Source organism: Hippopotamus amphibius, chromosome 16 (assembly GCF_030028045.1).
Source record: "Hippopotamus amphibius kiboko isolate mHipAmp2 chromosome 16, mHipAmp2.hap2, whole genome shotgun sequence".
NCBI lineage: Eukaryota > Metazoa > Chordata > Mammalia > Artiodactyla > Hippopotamidae > Hippopotamus > Hippopotamus amphibius.
The window spans coordinates 5,394,596-5,410,289 of NC_080201.1; the positions used below are offsets into that span (position 1 = coordinate 5,394,596).

General features: G+C 44.2%; 1 protein-coding gene across 3 annotated transcripts in view; it reads right to left on the bottom strand.

Annotated features, from left to right (window-relative positions):
* CDH13 (cadherin 13) overlaps nucleotides 1–15,694 on the bottom strand; it is a 1,023,084-nt gene that overhangs the window by 471,314 nt on the left and 536,076 nt on the right. For all 3 annotated transcript variants that reach the window (XM_057711305.1, XM_057711306.1, XM_057711307.1), the window contains exon 5: nucleotides 4,871–5,023. In XM_057711305.1, the coding sequence (XP_057567288.1) occupies nucleotides 4,871–5,023 (153 nt within the window). The remainder of the gene's footprint in view (nucleotides 1–4,870; nucleotides 5,024–15,694) is intronic.

The window sequence follows — 15,694 nt, forward strand, 5'->3', positions numbered from 1 at the left end:
CTTCTGAAGTCTCTTGTGTGAAATGGATTAAGTAAGAGAGTGTGTATGAGTTGTTTAGCACAATATCAGCCGTGTAGAGTTCAATAAACAGTAGCTTTAATGATGATACACATTCAGGGGCCCAAGGACAAATTTATCCCAGGTTATCTCTTCTTGTGCAAATCTCAGGCTTAGTTCACCATGCTTTCTTGTTGGATTTGGGAAATGCTAGCACCAGAGCATAAACTTGCATGTGAATCGCATTTACCTTTAAAATAAACAACAACAAAATTCACCCACATGCTCCCTGCTTTTTAAACTTGCAAGAGAGGAAAGTGAACCATGGGAACTGGAGACCTAGGATTCTGCTCTTTGAAGAAGCAGGTTGCAACCAACCACAGTGTCCACACGACAGATCTAACTGCACTAAGACAGTGAGTCATTTCTAAATAGGCGTGGAAATGAACTGGATCTGCAACTTCTTGTACCTGAAGTATATTAAGAAGAGAGGAACCCAGTTCTCATCAAATCCAAAAATAGGAGAACCAAACACAGAGTAATAGGTAGGGACCTTCCTCAGCAGGGACACGAAGAAAACAGGACAAAGACTGGATCGGAGAGCGAGAGGCACAGGGGAACTGGGCATTGAAAACTGGGCCCTCCTGAGGCTGGTGAAGAGTGGCTCAGGCCAGGCCGCCGTTCGGCTGCTGTAGCCCTGGTACTCCTTTCAGACACTGCGTGCCCGCCAAGACCCCGCAGCCTCTCCACTGGGCACGTGTGGCCCTGCGCCAGGGATAAACCGAGCCGCACAATGAACATGGCACAACTCCCTGGCGTATCACCTGTACACAGTAGCGACAAAGTTAAATCCGTTTATTTTGAAACAAAGCCTAGGCATTAAAATGAAAACTCCGTGAGGGCAGGGAACCTGGTGTGTCTGGTTTTCCATTATATTCCTCACCCTGCAGGTCCTCAATCAAATATGTTTAGAAGGAATGAATTGATGAATCGATTGATATGCTATGGAATACATCATGAAACTACAAATGAACTCGAGATTATTTAAGAGAGAAGTTCATGCTTGAGATGGGAAGGCTGGGCCACAACTCAGAGTCCTTGGAGTTTTCATTTACCTCTTTGCCTTTCCCTTCACTAATGGTCACTCATGTGGTGAGACTGTTCACTGCTCACCAAGTTCCTGATGCTGTTCCACACGCTTGACATGTATTCCACTCATTTAATCCATTAACTCCTATGAGATCAGTATTATTATTGTTCCCATTTCACAGATGAGAAAATTGAGGCAGATACCCTGCCCAAGTTCTCATAGCCAGTCCATAAAAGCCATGACTTTAATTCAGCCACCATGGCTACATGAAAAATTATGTTTTTAACTGCTATACACTACATGGCCTCACTTTAAGGAAAAATATGAGAAGCTCTACACTACAGACCAGACTTTATCTTACTAGCTGTTTATCCACTTTTAGTTAGCAAAAACTAGTAATTTCATCTCTTACAATCATTAAAGGTGCTAGCACTATCCCCATTTCATGGATGAGAATCACAAGATCAGAGAGGGTAAGTGGGTTGCCCACGATCACACAGCTCAGTAAGCAGCAGTGCGGAGACTTGAACAATACTTTTATGACCCCAGAGCCATCGATATTAATCACTATTATCATAAAGATAAAAATAAAAATGATCTAAATTAAAAATAATAATAATGGAGTTTTCATTGAACACTGGCCTCTGATACCTTTATGAGCATTAGAAAGGGGCGGCCCTCTCCCTGTGGACACAGCCCTCAACTGCAGTGCAGCTTTTGGTGAGTAAACCGTGGCCTGGGTCAGGCCTTTCTCATCTCTCAGCCATCCCCCTTGTGCATTAAAATCCCTGCACAGCCATACCTGACAGCTCTGCATTCAGCTTGTAGAGGCCATAAGACAGGGACACTTCATGAATCAAAAATTCTCCTTAAAGAAGTCTCTGACTGAAATCTTTGACAACATCAAAACCAAGCCACCTGATGGACCAAAGGCCACCTTCTCATCACTCCGTATCAGTCCCTGAATGTTGGTGTTTGAGTTCTTCCTGCTGTGACAGCCCCAAGGCGTCTTCCCTTCACTGTCCCTAGAGATCAGGGTCATTGCTGTCTAAGGAGAATGTTCACACTGAGGTGGGCCCTGGTTTATGGGGCCCAGAAATCTCTCTCCAAATATGGAAGGACTCCAAAAAAGGTGACTTTAAGTTTTAAACCACTTTTGGATCCCACAAGATCAGACAGGATCAATTAGCCATGCATCCAAACTCCTGCTCAGCTCTTTAAAGAGCTCCTACAGGGTCTCCCCCAAAAGGCGTCTTTCAGCCTCTCGTTGATCAGTTCTCACGCCCAGCAACCAGCCTTTCCCAGTTTCTCTGATTCAGGCTGGTCCTATTTCCAGGCTACAGGGCACTCCCAAGAAGACTCCCGCTCCTTTATTCTTTCCCTTGGACCCCTTCAATCTCCTAGGTCATTCTAGAGCTCAGCTTCCTCCAAGAATCTCTCTCTGATACTTAAAAGAGGGGCAGCAAATGCTATGATGTTCAGTTCCTATCAGGATAGAAGGAAAAACCATGCGTCTGTGGTAGATGTCAACCTTCTCACAGGTGAAGGTAGGAAACTGACGTTAAAAACTGTGGCACTTAACCAAAAAATTTAAATCTTTTTCAGCAAAAAAATGAATAAGGGCAGCTCTGAATGCTCACTAGGTGCTGGGCATTGTGCTAAGAATTTGCAAAATAATTTTATCTCATTTTATACAATCCTTAGAGATGCTGGTACTATCCCCACTTTGTGGAGGAGAATCAAAGATGCTCACAGAGGGTAAGTGGGTTCCTCAAGATAAAAACAGCACAGTAAACAGCAGAGCTGAGACGTGAATGGCAATTTGCCAACCCCAGAGCGCTGCATCATGATGCTATGAAATTATGAAATATCGTATCTTTAGTTCCTTGTGTCTGAAAATTCATAGATATTCCCATGATAGGCAGGGAAAAAAAAGAGGGTATCTACCCATGGTCTGCAGCTGGCTTGTCCTGCAGCTGGCTTGTCCTGCAGCAGCTGGACACTGACAGCTGCCAGGTCACCTGTGGTCACCAAGTCCAGCTGGACCTGGGAATTTCTGAGGGTGCCAACATTCAGTTTCTACAGCAACCAGATTTGCTCCGGGTGTAACTGAGAGTGCGCTGGTCACCCTTTGGCTCCTCTGACAGATGGTGCCTCCTGTGGATGCTCACACCATCTGCCTTTTGGCAAAGCTTTTGAGAGGGAGGTCCTCCCAGGATCTGGGACCCTGGAACACACTGCTCAGCATGGCTGGGTGGGCCTTTCCTCACCTGCTGCCCCGTATTTGTCCAGCATTTTAATGCCTCCAGCGCCCTCCTCTATCTTCTCCTCACTGGAAACTCACAACAACTTAGTTGGTAGGTGGGCAAGTGTTATCTGCACGGGTGCGTACATGGTCTTCCCAAGGTCACTATCTCATGGTGACAGAGGAGGCTAGATCCAGGGAGCCCATTTCCCAGCCAGAGCACTTGACTCTCCAATGCAATGTCCCTCCACCCTCTGTCTGCAGAAAAGGAAGAATGTGGGGTTTTTTTAGGGAAGAGGAAATAATGCTGTTGAAGTGGGATTGGGATGCTCTTACATGCTGTTTTAACGGAGAAAACCAGAGATGCCAAGGCTGGTGCTAGAAACTGGCCACCACCCCCCAGGGCTGAATCCAGGGAAATGCACATGTGACGGGCAACAGTGACAGAAAGCAAACGCTGTTGACTGGGCCTCATTCCCAAGTGTCTGCTTTCAGCTCAGTGCACTGCATCCTACAGAGGGCTTTCCCTGAAAATGTCTGGGCATTCTGTCTCATTCTTTGAAAAATGAGCTTATTGCCCTCAGAGGCTTGTGTCCTTAACACAGGGTGTGAGAATGGGACTCTTGGGGGTGTGGTAGAGAGGGGATAGGACAGACCTGGAGCCCATATGAGATTTAATGCTCACTACAATATCTGTGTGCAGCTACTTTGGTCTCTGAATCTTGAACAGGTGTCAACTTCTGAAACTATCCTTTTGCAAATAGTCTTTTGTTTCTCCATATAAAAGCAGAACAAGTACATTGTAGAAAAATCAGAAAAAACAAACAAAAAAATCAATAACACCAAATATAACCGCCAACACTTTGATTTTTCCTCTACCACGCTTCACAAATATATACCCACCATGATATGTGTAAATACTCCATCTGTAATGAGGATACCATATGTGATGGTGTGTCTGTTTCCATTCAATATCTCGAAAATCTCCCATATAACTAGAACTTCTTCAAAAATATTTTAAATGGTTGTAGAAAACTTCCCTGCAAAATTGTGCCATAATGTAACCATTATATATTGCTGAATAGTTAGCAACTGTTTCCATTTTAAGGATTGTGTCCTGCTATAACAACACTGTACAAAAATCTAACTAAATTCCTCCTTATTTCCTTAGGATGGATTTCTAAAAGTAGAATGATCAGGTCCAAGCTTTACACTTCTTACATCTCTTCATTACCAAGCTGGTTTCTGGAAAGCCAACACCAACATGAGGTTTCCGACCTCCTCTGAGATGCCCCCTGGGTCCCCCTTCTTGGTTTTTAGTGCCCAACGTCTCGTGCAGACCCGGGTGGCTCCGTAGATGAGGTGGGGCCCCCACTGCTGCTGCCAGGGTTCAATGCCACTCAGTTCCCACAGAGACACCCTTAAAGCTGCACAGCCCCGGGTTTGATGAAGCACAGAAATAATGAGCTCGGTGGGAAGGAAGCAGTCTTTGAAAGGCACATCTTTGCGTGCGGGGTGGGCACTCGGGGGTTACTCACTTGATAGGTAGCGATCGTTTCTCGGTCCAGGTTCCGTGTCACGGAGACGCTACCCGTGTTCTCATTGATTCTGAAAATTCCTTTAGGCTCTTGATCCACTCCCTTTCCAGTGAGCCGGAACTTGGACCCTTCCGGTCTGTCACTATCAACTACCTGGTCAGAGAAACAGAGTAACATTTATGACTCCGGCTGGAAAACACAAAGACAGCACAGTACAAACACACCTCAGTGACCAATCCACTAATCACAGGAGCCGACGCAGAGGTGCTGGATGAACTTGTCCAAAGCAGTATCACCAAAAATAGCATCGTTGTTTAACACCTTTCATCCTAAGATGCAAATCTTTGTGGCTTTCAGCTGAGGAAGCTTACCAGCCCTGGGGTGACGTATAGTGATGGATCTAGGAGGGAAGTAACTTCATGAAGTTCAAGGTTGGATATTTATATATTTTTAACTCCCAGGAAACAGGCTTTTTTTCCTGCAAGTAAGACCAAATAAGCAATGGAAGACATTCGGCAGTTCTCTACTGGGCAGGCACTAATCAGGGTTCTAGGTATTTACACGTGTGCAGTCATCCACAGTGCCACCTATGCCCTTGCTTCTACCACGTATGAGGCATGGTGCTGAGAAGGCATTTTACACACATTTTAAAAAACTCTGACAACGATGCTGGGGGCAGGGAACATTATTATTCATACTTAATGAATGAAATCAATGAGAGTCAGAGAGATTAAGCAAGCTTGCCACGGTCACAGTTATTAAAGAAACAAGGGTGGGATTCGGAAGCCGTCTTCCATCTCTCTAGAGGCATTGCTATGCAACACCGTTATTTCTGAATCTACTTCGAGGGAATTCCGTATCCGTGGTCAGCCTTGATTTGACATTTAAAGAGTAAATTCAAAAGGTAAAGATGTAGGAAGGCAGTTCCAGGCAGAGGGAACAGCATAGACAGGTAGTGTGCAGGGGAGAGAGCCCAGAAAATTCCAGGATGGTTTGGGGAGAGGTGAGATTGAGAGGTAATTAGGAGCCAAATTATGTCTTGTTTTGTTTTGACGTCATCTGTAAGTATCCAACTAAAGAGAAAAATTATTTGCATAGGTTAGTTCTAGAGTTTTACCAAGTATTCATGTATATTTAATATCACAATACCTGCAACCATTAATTTGATTATAACACTTTAAAGGTCACAAACACAACAGACATTCAGAACATGCAGATAAAAGAACGCTAATACTGATCTGGCTGTCATCAATTTACAAGCAAACAGCCACCTATTTGAATACAGTCAACTGTGCCTGGAGGGTTTAGGTGGCTGAACCAGAAATGTGCCTTCTAGTGGAATCAGGAAGGGATGTGGTGGTGGCAGGGGGGTGGGGGGGTGCATTTCTGCAGCCACCATGCCTGCAATTCTGATGGGTGCCACCAGGTGGCGGTGGTGCCTAAGGCAGCATGAGCCTCAGCCAGGGATCCTCTGCCAGGACTGGTGGAGTGAGAGCAGGACACAGTTCCCTACAGCAGCACAGTTTTCCTCTGATTTAAAATATTCTTTATTAAAATACACTGAGAATTTTGATTAAACACCAATGACCTCTGTTTGCATTTTTTAAATTAACAGAAAATATCATCCAAAGCAAGACTAAAAATAAGGTATGAGACATCTACTGATGAAAAGAATTTTTAGTCACTGCTTGACTTGGTTTAATCCAACTGACATGTCCCCACTGCTTGGAAGCTCCATGAGGTCAACAGCCTCAGCACATCCAGCTCACCCCTGGCTCCCAGTGCCTGGCAATGGGCCTGGCATGCTGCAGGGACCACGGCCAGTATCTGTTTAATGAGGAGCTCCAAGGATTAGACAAACATATGTCCCAATTCTAACTTGGCCGATGATCAGCCCTGTGACCTTGAATGTGATCCTTTGCCTCTCTGGCTCTCAGTTTCCTTGTCTATAAAATTGAGATAACGACACTTATTTCTCAGAGTTGTTGAGAGTTTGTTGAGATAGTGTGTGCAAAGTATACTTCCTGGCACATACGAAGGGCTCAATAAACCAGAGCTAACAATGAGAATACTAAGATAAGAAGAAGAAGAATAACAAAATCAGGCCGTTGCTGTTCATGGGTAAGACTGACACCTCCAGGCATAAAACACATCTCAACCACAATACAAAAAATCCCTTTCTAAGGGAACACATTTCCTTTTTAAAAACAAAACTCACAGAAATCTCTGGTTTCAGGAGAGACGTGCTCTGGAAACAGACTTACTGTGGGAAGCGGCATCTGAGCCAACCCTGTTCCTCTTTGTCTCTTTCACATTTACCACTGCTCCCCTCCCCCTCTTACCACTTCAGTCCAAACATGGATGAAAACCTCTTCCTTTCACTCTCCTACACACACCCGAGGGACAGGTCCTCTCCAAAGGCCGTATTAACTAGAGGGAGATGAACGTGGGAAACCTACAAGGGCTATGGAGCTGTCCTGCTTTCTAAGAGTGGGCTTCTGACCACACCCACTGGTAAGGCCCTCTCAGGAGAAGCCTTCTGTGATCTGTTCTCCTTTCTTGACCCTTCCCTGCTAAGACAGGGTTGGGGGCACAGCACCCAGACCTTCTGGAGGAAACACAGCCGGAGATGGTCCTGAAAGCTCTCTTGGGGCGAACACTGCTGTCCTCCCATTCCTCTACCCACCACTCAACATGGACAGCTGCATTCTAGACTCAGAAATCCTCCCGGGGCAACTTTCTCTCCTGCTGTCAAGATCAGGTTCAGGTCATTTCTTTTCTCTCCCTCAGAGATCTTGAACCACGTGACCTCATGCAAGCAGGGTCTTGGAGAGAGAATCCTGCTTAATTAGTGTTGGCTGCTGGATTTAAATGATTTATTCTCTGGGGAATGAGCAAGACCTCTGCTCAGCACTGCACAAGTCTCTCCCCCTCTCTCTCAACATTTTGTTTTTGAAGGCCTGGCTTTGAACATACCAGTTGAACCTGCCTCCTGCTCCTCAGCGCTATATCCACTTTGAAGGCGTGTTCACAGCCACACCAGGCACGGTGACCCCAGACGGATGAGCCTTACAGGGCTACCAGCACAGAGAAGTGAAGGGCCTCATTCTCTCTGGAACAACTAGTCTCAAGATATGGTTCCCTAGACCCGCCTGGGCATCACCTAGGAGCTCTTTAGAAATGCATCTTCTCAGTCTCCACCCAGACCCCCGGATCAGAAACCCTGGTGGTGGGGCCTGGAATCTGTGCTTTAACAGGCCCCGTGGATGACTCTATGCACACCCAGGATTGAGGACCACTGATTTAGACAAATTTCAGCACCATCCACGCCCATTATGACTGGTGATGGTTTTTACCATTATTGCTGGGAGACTTCTGCTGGAAAAAAGTCTGGGTCTATTTGCTATCTCCCTTCCAGACCTATTTGAAACATATAACACTATTAGGAACTTTTAAAAGCCTGTTTTCTAGAACATCAGTGAAGCAGAGTTGGTATTTCTCCAAGTCCCACATTTCCATGTGTGTCAAAGGCACCCCAGGGCTTGGAGAAGCCTTGGAGAAGAAAGCATGGGAGTGCGGGTCATTCTCCAGGGGAAAGATGGGAGTCTTGGCTCAATTTAGATTCAGGAATTACCCACCAGCTCTCCGGCTTCTTGGTCCCCAGGTGGGGCTTCAGAGGGACCCCGGCCCACTCCAGCCTCACTGAGCTGGAGAGATAGGAGGTGTGTAGTGGCTGCAGAGGAGGCCAGTCACACAGCAAAGCTGTCCCACGCAAGTCAGGTGGGTTTTCAGACGACTTTTATTACACTATGTTAAACTCCTAAGATTTGTCCAAGTGCTGCTGCATGGCTGTGGCCCCCAAGGCCATGGTCATTTTCTTGTTGTGTAATGTGATGGAATGTAAGAAATCCAGCCACTCCTGCCAGGAACAAATCCTGCCTTGAGTCTCTGCTCCTGCACAGCTGTTAACACCCATTATACCTCATGGCAGGGCTTCACAATTAGCTGGTCTTTGCTATTATTCTTTGTAATTCAACACTTCTTTTCACAGTGGGATTCTTTTCCCCTTATCCTCTGAGTTGGAGTGAAAAAAATAGCTAACGATGAGAAAGAACTTGGACCCCGGCTGCCTGCATTCTGGGAAGGGTGTGTAAATAGCACACAAGAGTCCTGCTGCACACCCGGGTAAAGCCACTTCCCAGGCAGCAGTGGGGGTGACTGGCACACCAGCTGTGCCGGTGGCATGGCTCAGGTGGGACCAGAGTCCCCTGCACCCAGCGAGGGCAGGAAATGCACAGGCTTGGAGCAGGCAGTAATGCTTGGTCTGAGTTTCAAAGGGTGTTCTTGCTGCCTACTTGCTACAGAGTGTGGCAAATTACAGACAAAGCCAGGGCCCCCTTTGAATCCCGTTCCCACCTCTATTCTCTGCTGCAAGTAGCCAACAATACCAAGTTGTATATGTTTTAAAGGTATTCTTTGAATTTATATACATACATATGTACTCACAGAATATATAGAAATTTTGAATGTTTTGACATTTTTATAAATAGGACCATTTTGTATAAATTATTCTATAATTTCTCTATTCAATGTGGTTGGAGTTTATATATAATATATAATATGTAATATTTTTATATACTATTATATTTATATAATATAAATATATTTTATATTTCATAGGTAGGTAGAAAGATACAGACTTTGGGGGTAGGAGTAACTTTCCATATATAGAAACATTGCCTAGATAGTATAGAGTTCCCATATACCTTTCTTCCAATTTCCCCTAATATTAATAGCTTTTATAACCATGGAACATTGGCCACAACTGAGAAATTAACATTGGAATGCAACTATTAACTAACTAACCTCCAGATTTTATGTATTCAGATTTCACTAGTTTTTCTACTTCTATCATTTTTCTAATCCAAAATCCAATCCAAAACCTCACATTACCTTTTGTCAGTGTGGTTTTTAATCACCCGTTATGGTGTCTCCCTGTAGGTTCAGACATTTCCTTAATTGAGTTGCCATCAGTTTTTTCCCCTCTGGAAAATGTATTTGTTATATCAAAATGCCATCGTCACCAAGTTCTGTATATTCTCGTGACTATAAGAACTTCTAGCTCTGTCCTCTGCTAATTTCCAGTACCTGTAATTTAACTCAGATCCACAGTAGAGATTTTTGACTGTTTTGTTGTCAGGGTCAAGAACACACACACTACACACAGTAAGTTTTCAATAAATATTTCCATACCAAATAAGCAAATGAATGTTACAGTAGTCTCCCAACTGGCCTCCATGTTTCTGATCCTCTGTTTCCCCCTTCTGTCCTAACGGCAACCAGAACGGTGATTCCAAAATGCACACACAAATCTGGCCAAGACAGTTCTCAGATTAAAACTTTCAACGGTTCCCCATTGCTCCCAGGTTAAATTCCCCCAGGGCCCTGCTTAATGGGGCTCCACCTGCTTTTCCAGTTCTATCTCTTGCCACCACCAACCATGAGCCATGGGCCTTCTGAACTTTACCCACTTTCTTTGGACCTAGGTCAGCTGGACCCCTATCCACCGTCCTGTCTGCTGGAGGCCTTGCTGGCCCTCCTGGCCTCAGCACCAGGGATTGTCTACTCACTGGAGCTTTTCCTGATGCTCTGCCCCGCTCCATGGAGACAACCTCATCCTCTGGGCCTAGCCCTGCTCACCACTGAGATCCATTAAGGCATAGAGAGCAGATGACCTCTTCGTTGGGGGGTGGTAATTGTCCCTTGGGCTATTTATTTCTAATTCTTTTAACATTTCCTGGGTTTGGAACATAGAAGACACCTGATTAAGGCTTTGGAAAAAAAAGTACAACTTTGTTTGCATGTTTTTATGTGATCATAAAATGCTTCATAAACTCACAAATTAAAAATAGTCTGTTGTAGTAACCTTTTTTTATTGTTGTTGTTGAAAATGTGGTCCCATTACTTATGCAACATCAGTATCTTCTCATTTCTTTTTACACATCCCCAAAGTTAACTTCCCAGGCAGTGGTAGAACGCTTCCCCATCCTTATAATCTGCTAAGGGTCCCCTTGTGTGAAGACCCTCCATCTAAGCAAATGCGGTGCTCAGCTGTGCAAAGCAGCTCCAACACACACACCCCAGCCCTTCTTCCCTGTCATAGCCAACTGAACTGATGCTCTAATTCTACCTACTTAGAAAATCAGGAGATGCTTATTTTCAAAGAATAGAAGACTCTATCTATATAAGCAGTATAATCAAAAGGATGAAAAACTAGAAATTAATCAGACCCCACCCCCACCCATTTCCAAAGGGAATAAATCACACTCGAACAGCATAGGTTTTTGGGGGATGGAGGTAGGGTTGATACGTTTCCTTCACTCTAGAATATTTTTGGTTTCATAAAAAGAGCCTATATTACTTATTATACAGTAAAAACAAACAAACAAACAAACAAATGAAAAACAAAACTCCTTTAAACATGTAAGAGTAATTACTGGAGCTTGGTGTATATGCTAATTTAAAAGATGTTTTCTACTCCATGTTAAATAGGAAAAACCCCACTTATTGCCTTTACCTATAGCTACTAGAAGACATTTATCGGTTGGTTCGCTAAGGTGATTTGTAGGCAGTAATTCTCAACTGTGGTTTAGTCCTTGACATGCCCTTGAACTTGAAGACACTTAGCCATCCAGCAGTCTGGGCAGCTGTTAGATCCATGCCCTTCTCTCACCCTCATGCTGCTCAACAACTTTCAACCATCAGGTCATAAATTAACAAGGGGGAACTAAGGAAAACCCAGGAGTCCCAACACCTCTGGTGGAGAAGCACAGAACCGACACTGGCAATCCACCAGGGGAGGAGGATGGCTAGAGGCCCACCACATAGACCAGGGGTTCTCACACCAGCAGGGCTGGCTGTGTTCACCACTGAATTCAGATGGTTTCCATCCTCCCATGGATGCGCTAAGGCCATGGGCAGGGTGGAGCACTTGGGGAGGAAAATCGAACTCTAGTTACACACGACGAGGGCAGATCTGAACCCACTACCCTTACCCTTTAATCTATCGGCACTCTCATTGCACCAGCTTGTTTCCCTTCTTTTATAACAAAGGCATTTAGGATTATGCCTTAGCACAGCTTAAGCTGAGTTCTATAGGATTCAGTGTTAATTGGTGGGGGTCTTTTTGCATCATTTTCTGATACTTATAATTTTGGGGTTATTTTCTGTAGGCTGTAGAATTTTTTTTTTAAATGAGAGTATTTCTTAATTTACAAGTATTTCCAACATTTAATTATTTCTTTCCAACTTGTCATAGAATAATGTGGCTTATGAAATTTCTACTCTTATGGGTTTTTAAAAAATTTATTCATGGCCAAGGGCAATATCATCTTTAGTAAATGATCCATGGACACACAGAAAGAATGAGTATTCTGCAGCATTGTTCATGCTATAGCCACAAAGTGGAAGGAGCCCAAGTGCCCAACAGTGGGTAAATGGATCGACAAAATGTGGTATATCCATAAAACGGAAGATTATTATTCAGCCTTAAAAATGATAGAAATTCTAACACATGCTACCATATGGAGGAAACTTGAAGACATTATGTTAAGTGAAATAAGCCAGTCACAAAAGGACAAGTATTAAATGTGCATTTAAACATACCTATTTACATACATAACTGGCACAGTGCAGCTCTCACTGAGGGAACTCGGCTTATATTTGCTAGCGTATTCCAAACCGATAACACCGTTCACTCAGCCAGATGGCCTGTTTCTTTCCCATGACTTTCAATAAGATGCTTCCTTCTTGAGTACAATTTCCTTTAACATATTATCTCCCTCTACCTTCTTCTCTTCTATTCAAAATATTTATTGACCATTCATGAGTTCCAGAGTGTTCAAAGGCCTGCAGTTCAATACACTCTATGAAGCCCACATTATGCAACATAGGAGATGTGCTGAAAGAGGTCACAGCAGAGCAGAGAAGAAGGAAGTCATCTTTGGGTCATTTGGTCACTGTGCCTTACTTGTCTGGGCCCAAAATCCATTCACTGCCCATCAGTATCACACTTCTGCGTCTCTTTATTGTTCAAGAGAGTAACTGGGATCCTTACGTGTCACTTCCTGAATTCTGGTTTCTTAACGCAGACTGTGAGTTTCACCCTCCTGCTCATTGGGTCCCTTGACTTTGCCTCTTGTAATTCTACCAAAAATCAAGATGGGTCCCTGGAACCCTGGTGAAAACTCTAGATTTTCTATACCTGTTGTCTCTTCTATTTATGAATCAGATTTATGGTAGTGGAGAGTAGTCACTAAGGCTGTTCCTTAATATTCTGGCTCCTCTTCTTCTGGACACAGGGTAGTACTATACTTCACCAGTCACCTGAGTTTGGCTGTGGCCATATGACTTGATTTAGCCAATGCAGTGTGAGTGAAAGTGACGTAACTTCAGCTAATTTTGAGGGAAAGCTTTAAGAGCTATGATGTGCTGAGCCAGGTTCTTTTTACCCTCTCCAAGGTGACCAGCTATGTTCTAAATAGTGGTGACTTCATCAACCTAGATCCCAAAGGAAGAAAGGTGACGAGGTGCACATAACCCTCAGTGGACATGGAGCTTAGTAAAACCTTTATTATTATTTTTTTTTACTTTGATCAACTAAAATTGGAGTTGCTTATTACCACTGCAGAGCCTAACCTATCCTGACTAACGCACAGAGTGCTTAGGACAACGGGGTTTGCAGCTCGCAGCTCACTAACAATGTGGACATGCTGGGAGTCATGTGGCCTCTCTGAGCCTCATTCCCATCCTTTGCCAAAGGAGGGAAATAATGCCTATCCTAAAAGAGTTATGGTGACCTGAGAGGTATCTGATGCTTTAGTACATAAACATGCTCAATGATGTAAGGCAATTTCTCTTTTTATGATTGTTAAATGGTGGTGGTGATGATGCCTATGACAGAGGCTGCCGTTTAGTGAACTATTCTAAGCATCTTACACACAGTAGTTCATTTAATCCTTACAACAACTCTGTGGGATATGTAGTGATGTTAATCCCCACTTTACAGAGGAGAAAACTGAGTCACACAAACCTTGCCAAAGTCAGCTAGATAACAGCCGTGGATTTGAATCCAAGTACCCAGAGCCCAAGGCCTTAACCCCCACTCCACATGGCCGACTGATCACAGTCTGCTGGGTTGTGCAGCAGTGCCCCAGGAGTAGAACCCACAAAGCATCGGAACCTGGCATGGTTGAAAGTGCTCCTGGTCTGGACTCCTGCTCTCGCACCCACCCCGTGAAGACTAGGAGCAGAGATATTCATCTCAGGCCTATGTCAAAGGCAGAGCTAAGATTAAGGGCTTCCAAGTCTCAGCCTCCAGATTTATATGTACCCAAGGGGTCACCTGTTCCCTCTCTACATCAAATTCCTGGTGGGAACATCTTTACCTTCTCACATTCTCTGAGCTTTGTCATAGTAATGGTGCAATTTGGGGGGGTTTGCATGCATTCTGCCACTTAAAAGGATAATAAATGAATCATGCCCTTGGACACTGTTGAAATACACACACTTAATCTCTTACTAACTTGCCCAACTTTCCTTCCTTGCCACTGCTCTGCTCCTCTCCCTTCCATCAGTTCAGATTTTTACGGTTCCCAAAGAAATATTAAACCAAATATTTATGCACTCCTCTGAACCACAGTTCAGAGAAAGCCGTGTAACAAAATCAGCATTATGAACCTGGAGCTACTCCCGTGTGGAAGTAATACACACGAACAATTGAACAATTTCTCCCTGGAAATGTGTGTTGGCTGCCCTTTCTCTGAGAATTTCAGCGCTTACTCTTGTTATTCTTATAATTCAGGACAAATTTTAATGTTAAGTCTGATGCTTGGAAACACAAGCGATGTCAAACATAAATACAATTTCAATCATTTTCAGCTGAAAGCCTGACCCCCTATTCTGCTTTGCATGTGCTTCGGTTAGAAGAACCTGTGCCAAGCTTTGAAGTGCCTCATTCCCTGATCTCTCTCACAATCGGATCACACCTGATGAAAACCCTTCAAGGGCCCCCCTATACCATCACTTTCAGGGAAAATTCAGGCTCTCTCAGAAATGCATTCAAGGCTCTTTGTAACCTGTCCCCTGCCTTTGTCGTCAGTCTCAACTGTCGCTCTGTCCACACACATCCCCCCATCCTGTTTTGCTTCCATTTCCCCCAAAATGCCATGCTTAGGTCTACCCCTGTTTCAGCCCTGGGCTTACCCTCTTATGACCCACAGGCTCTTATACAAAAGCAGAGCCTGACCAACTCATCATCTCTTTGCAGATCCTGGGATTGGGACAGGAAGAGACTGAGTCAGTTGGCTGAAGGGTGTGGACCCTTAAAGTCTTATCAGCTTGAAAGCTGAGTCTACCATCCTGGGGAGACCCAATTGGGCCATAAGTGCAGACCCTGACAAAGAAAATAGTCTATTTGGAAAATTTAAAAAGAGAGTAATGAATACTTGTGTGTTATGTGAAGCCAGTTCAGGTATGCGTTACCACCCCGCCTCTGGTAAATGATCCACTCCTGCTTGACTTAATCTTACACCTCAGCCTTGGGCTCCAAATTACACTCTCAGACCAAAATATCACAGTCCCCTTTCCCAGCAGTGTCTGGTGCGTGACTCCAATTCACCAGGACCCAACAAATGGACACTTGTGTGTCTCACTCCATCATTGTCTCTTAATTCTTTAACTACATTCATCCTTTCAGAGAGGACTCCCCTGACCACCTTATTAAAAATAATAATAATAATAATAATGGCTCCCCTCCCAACATCA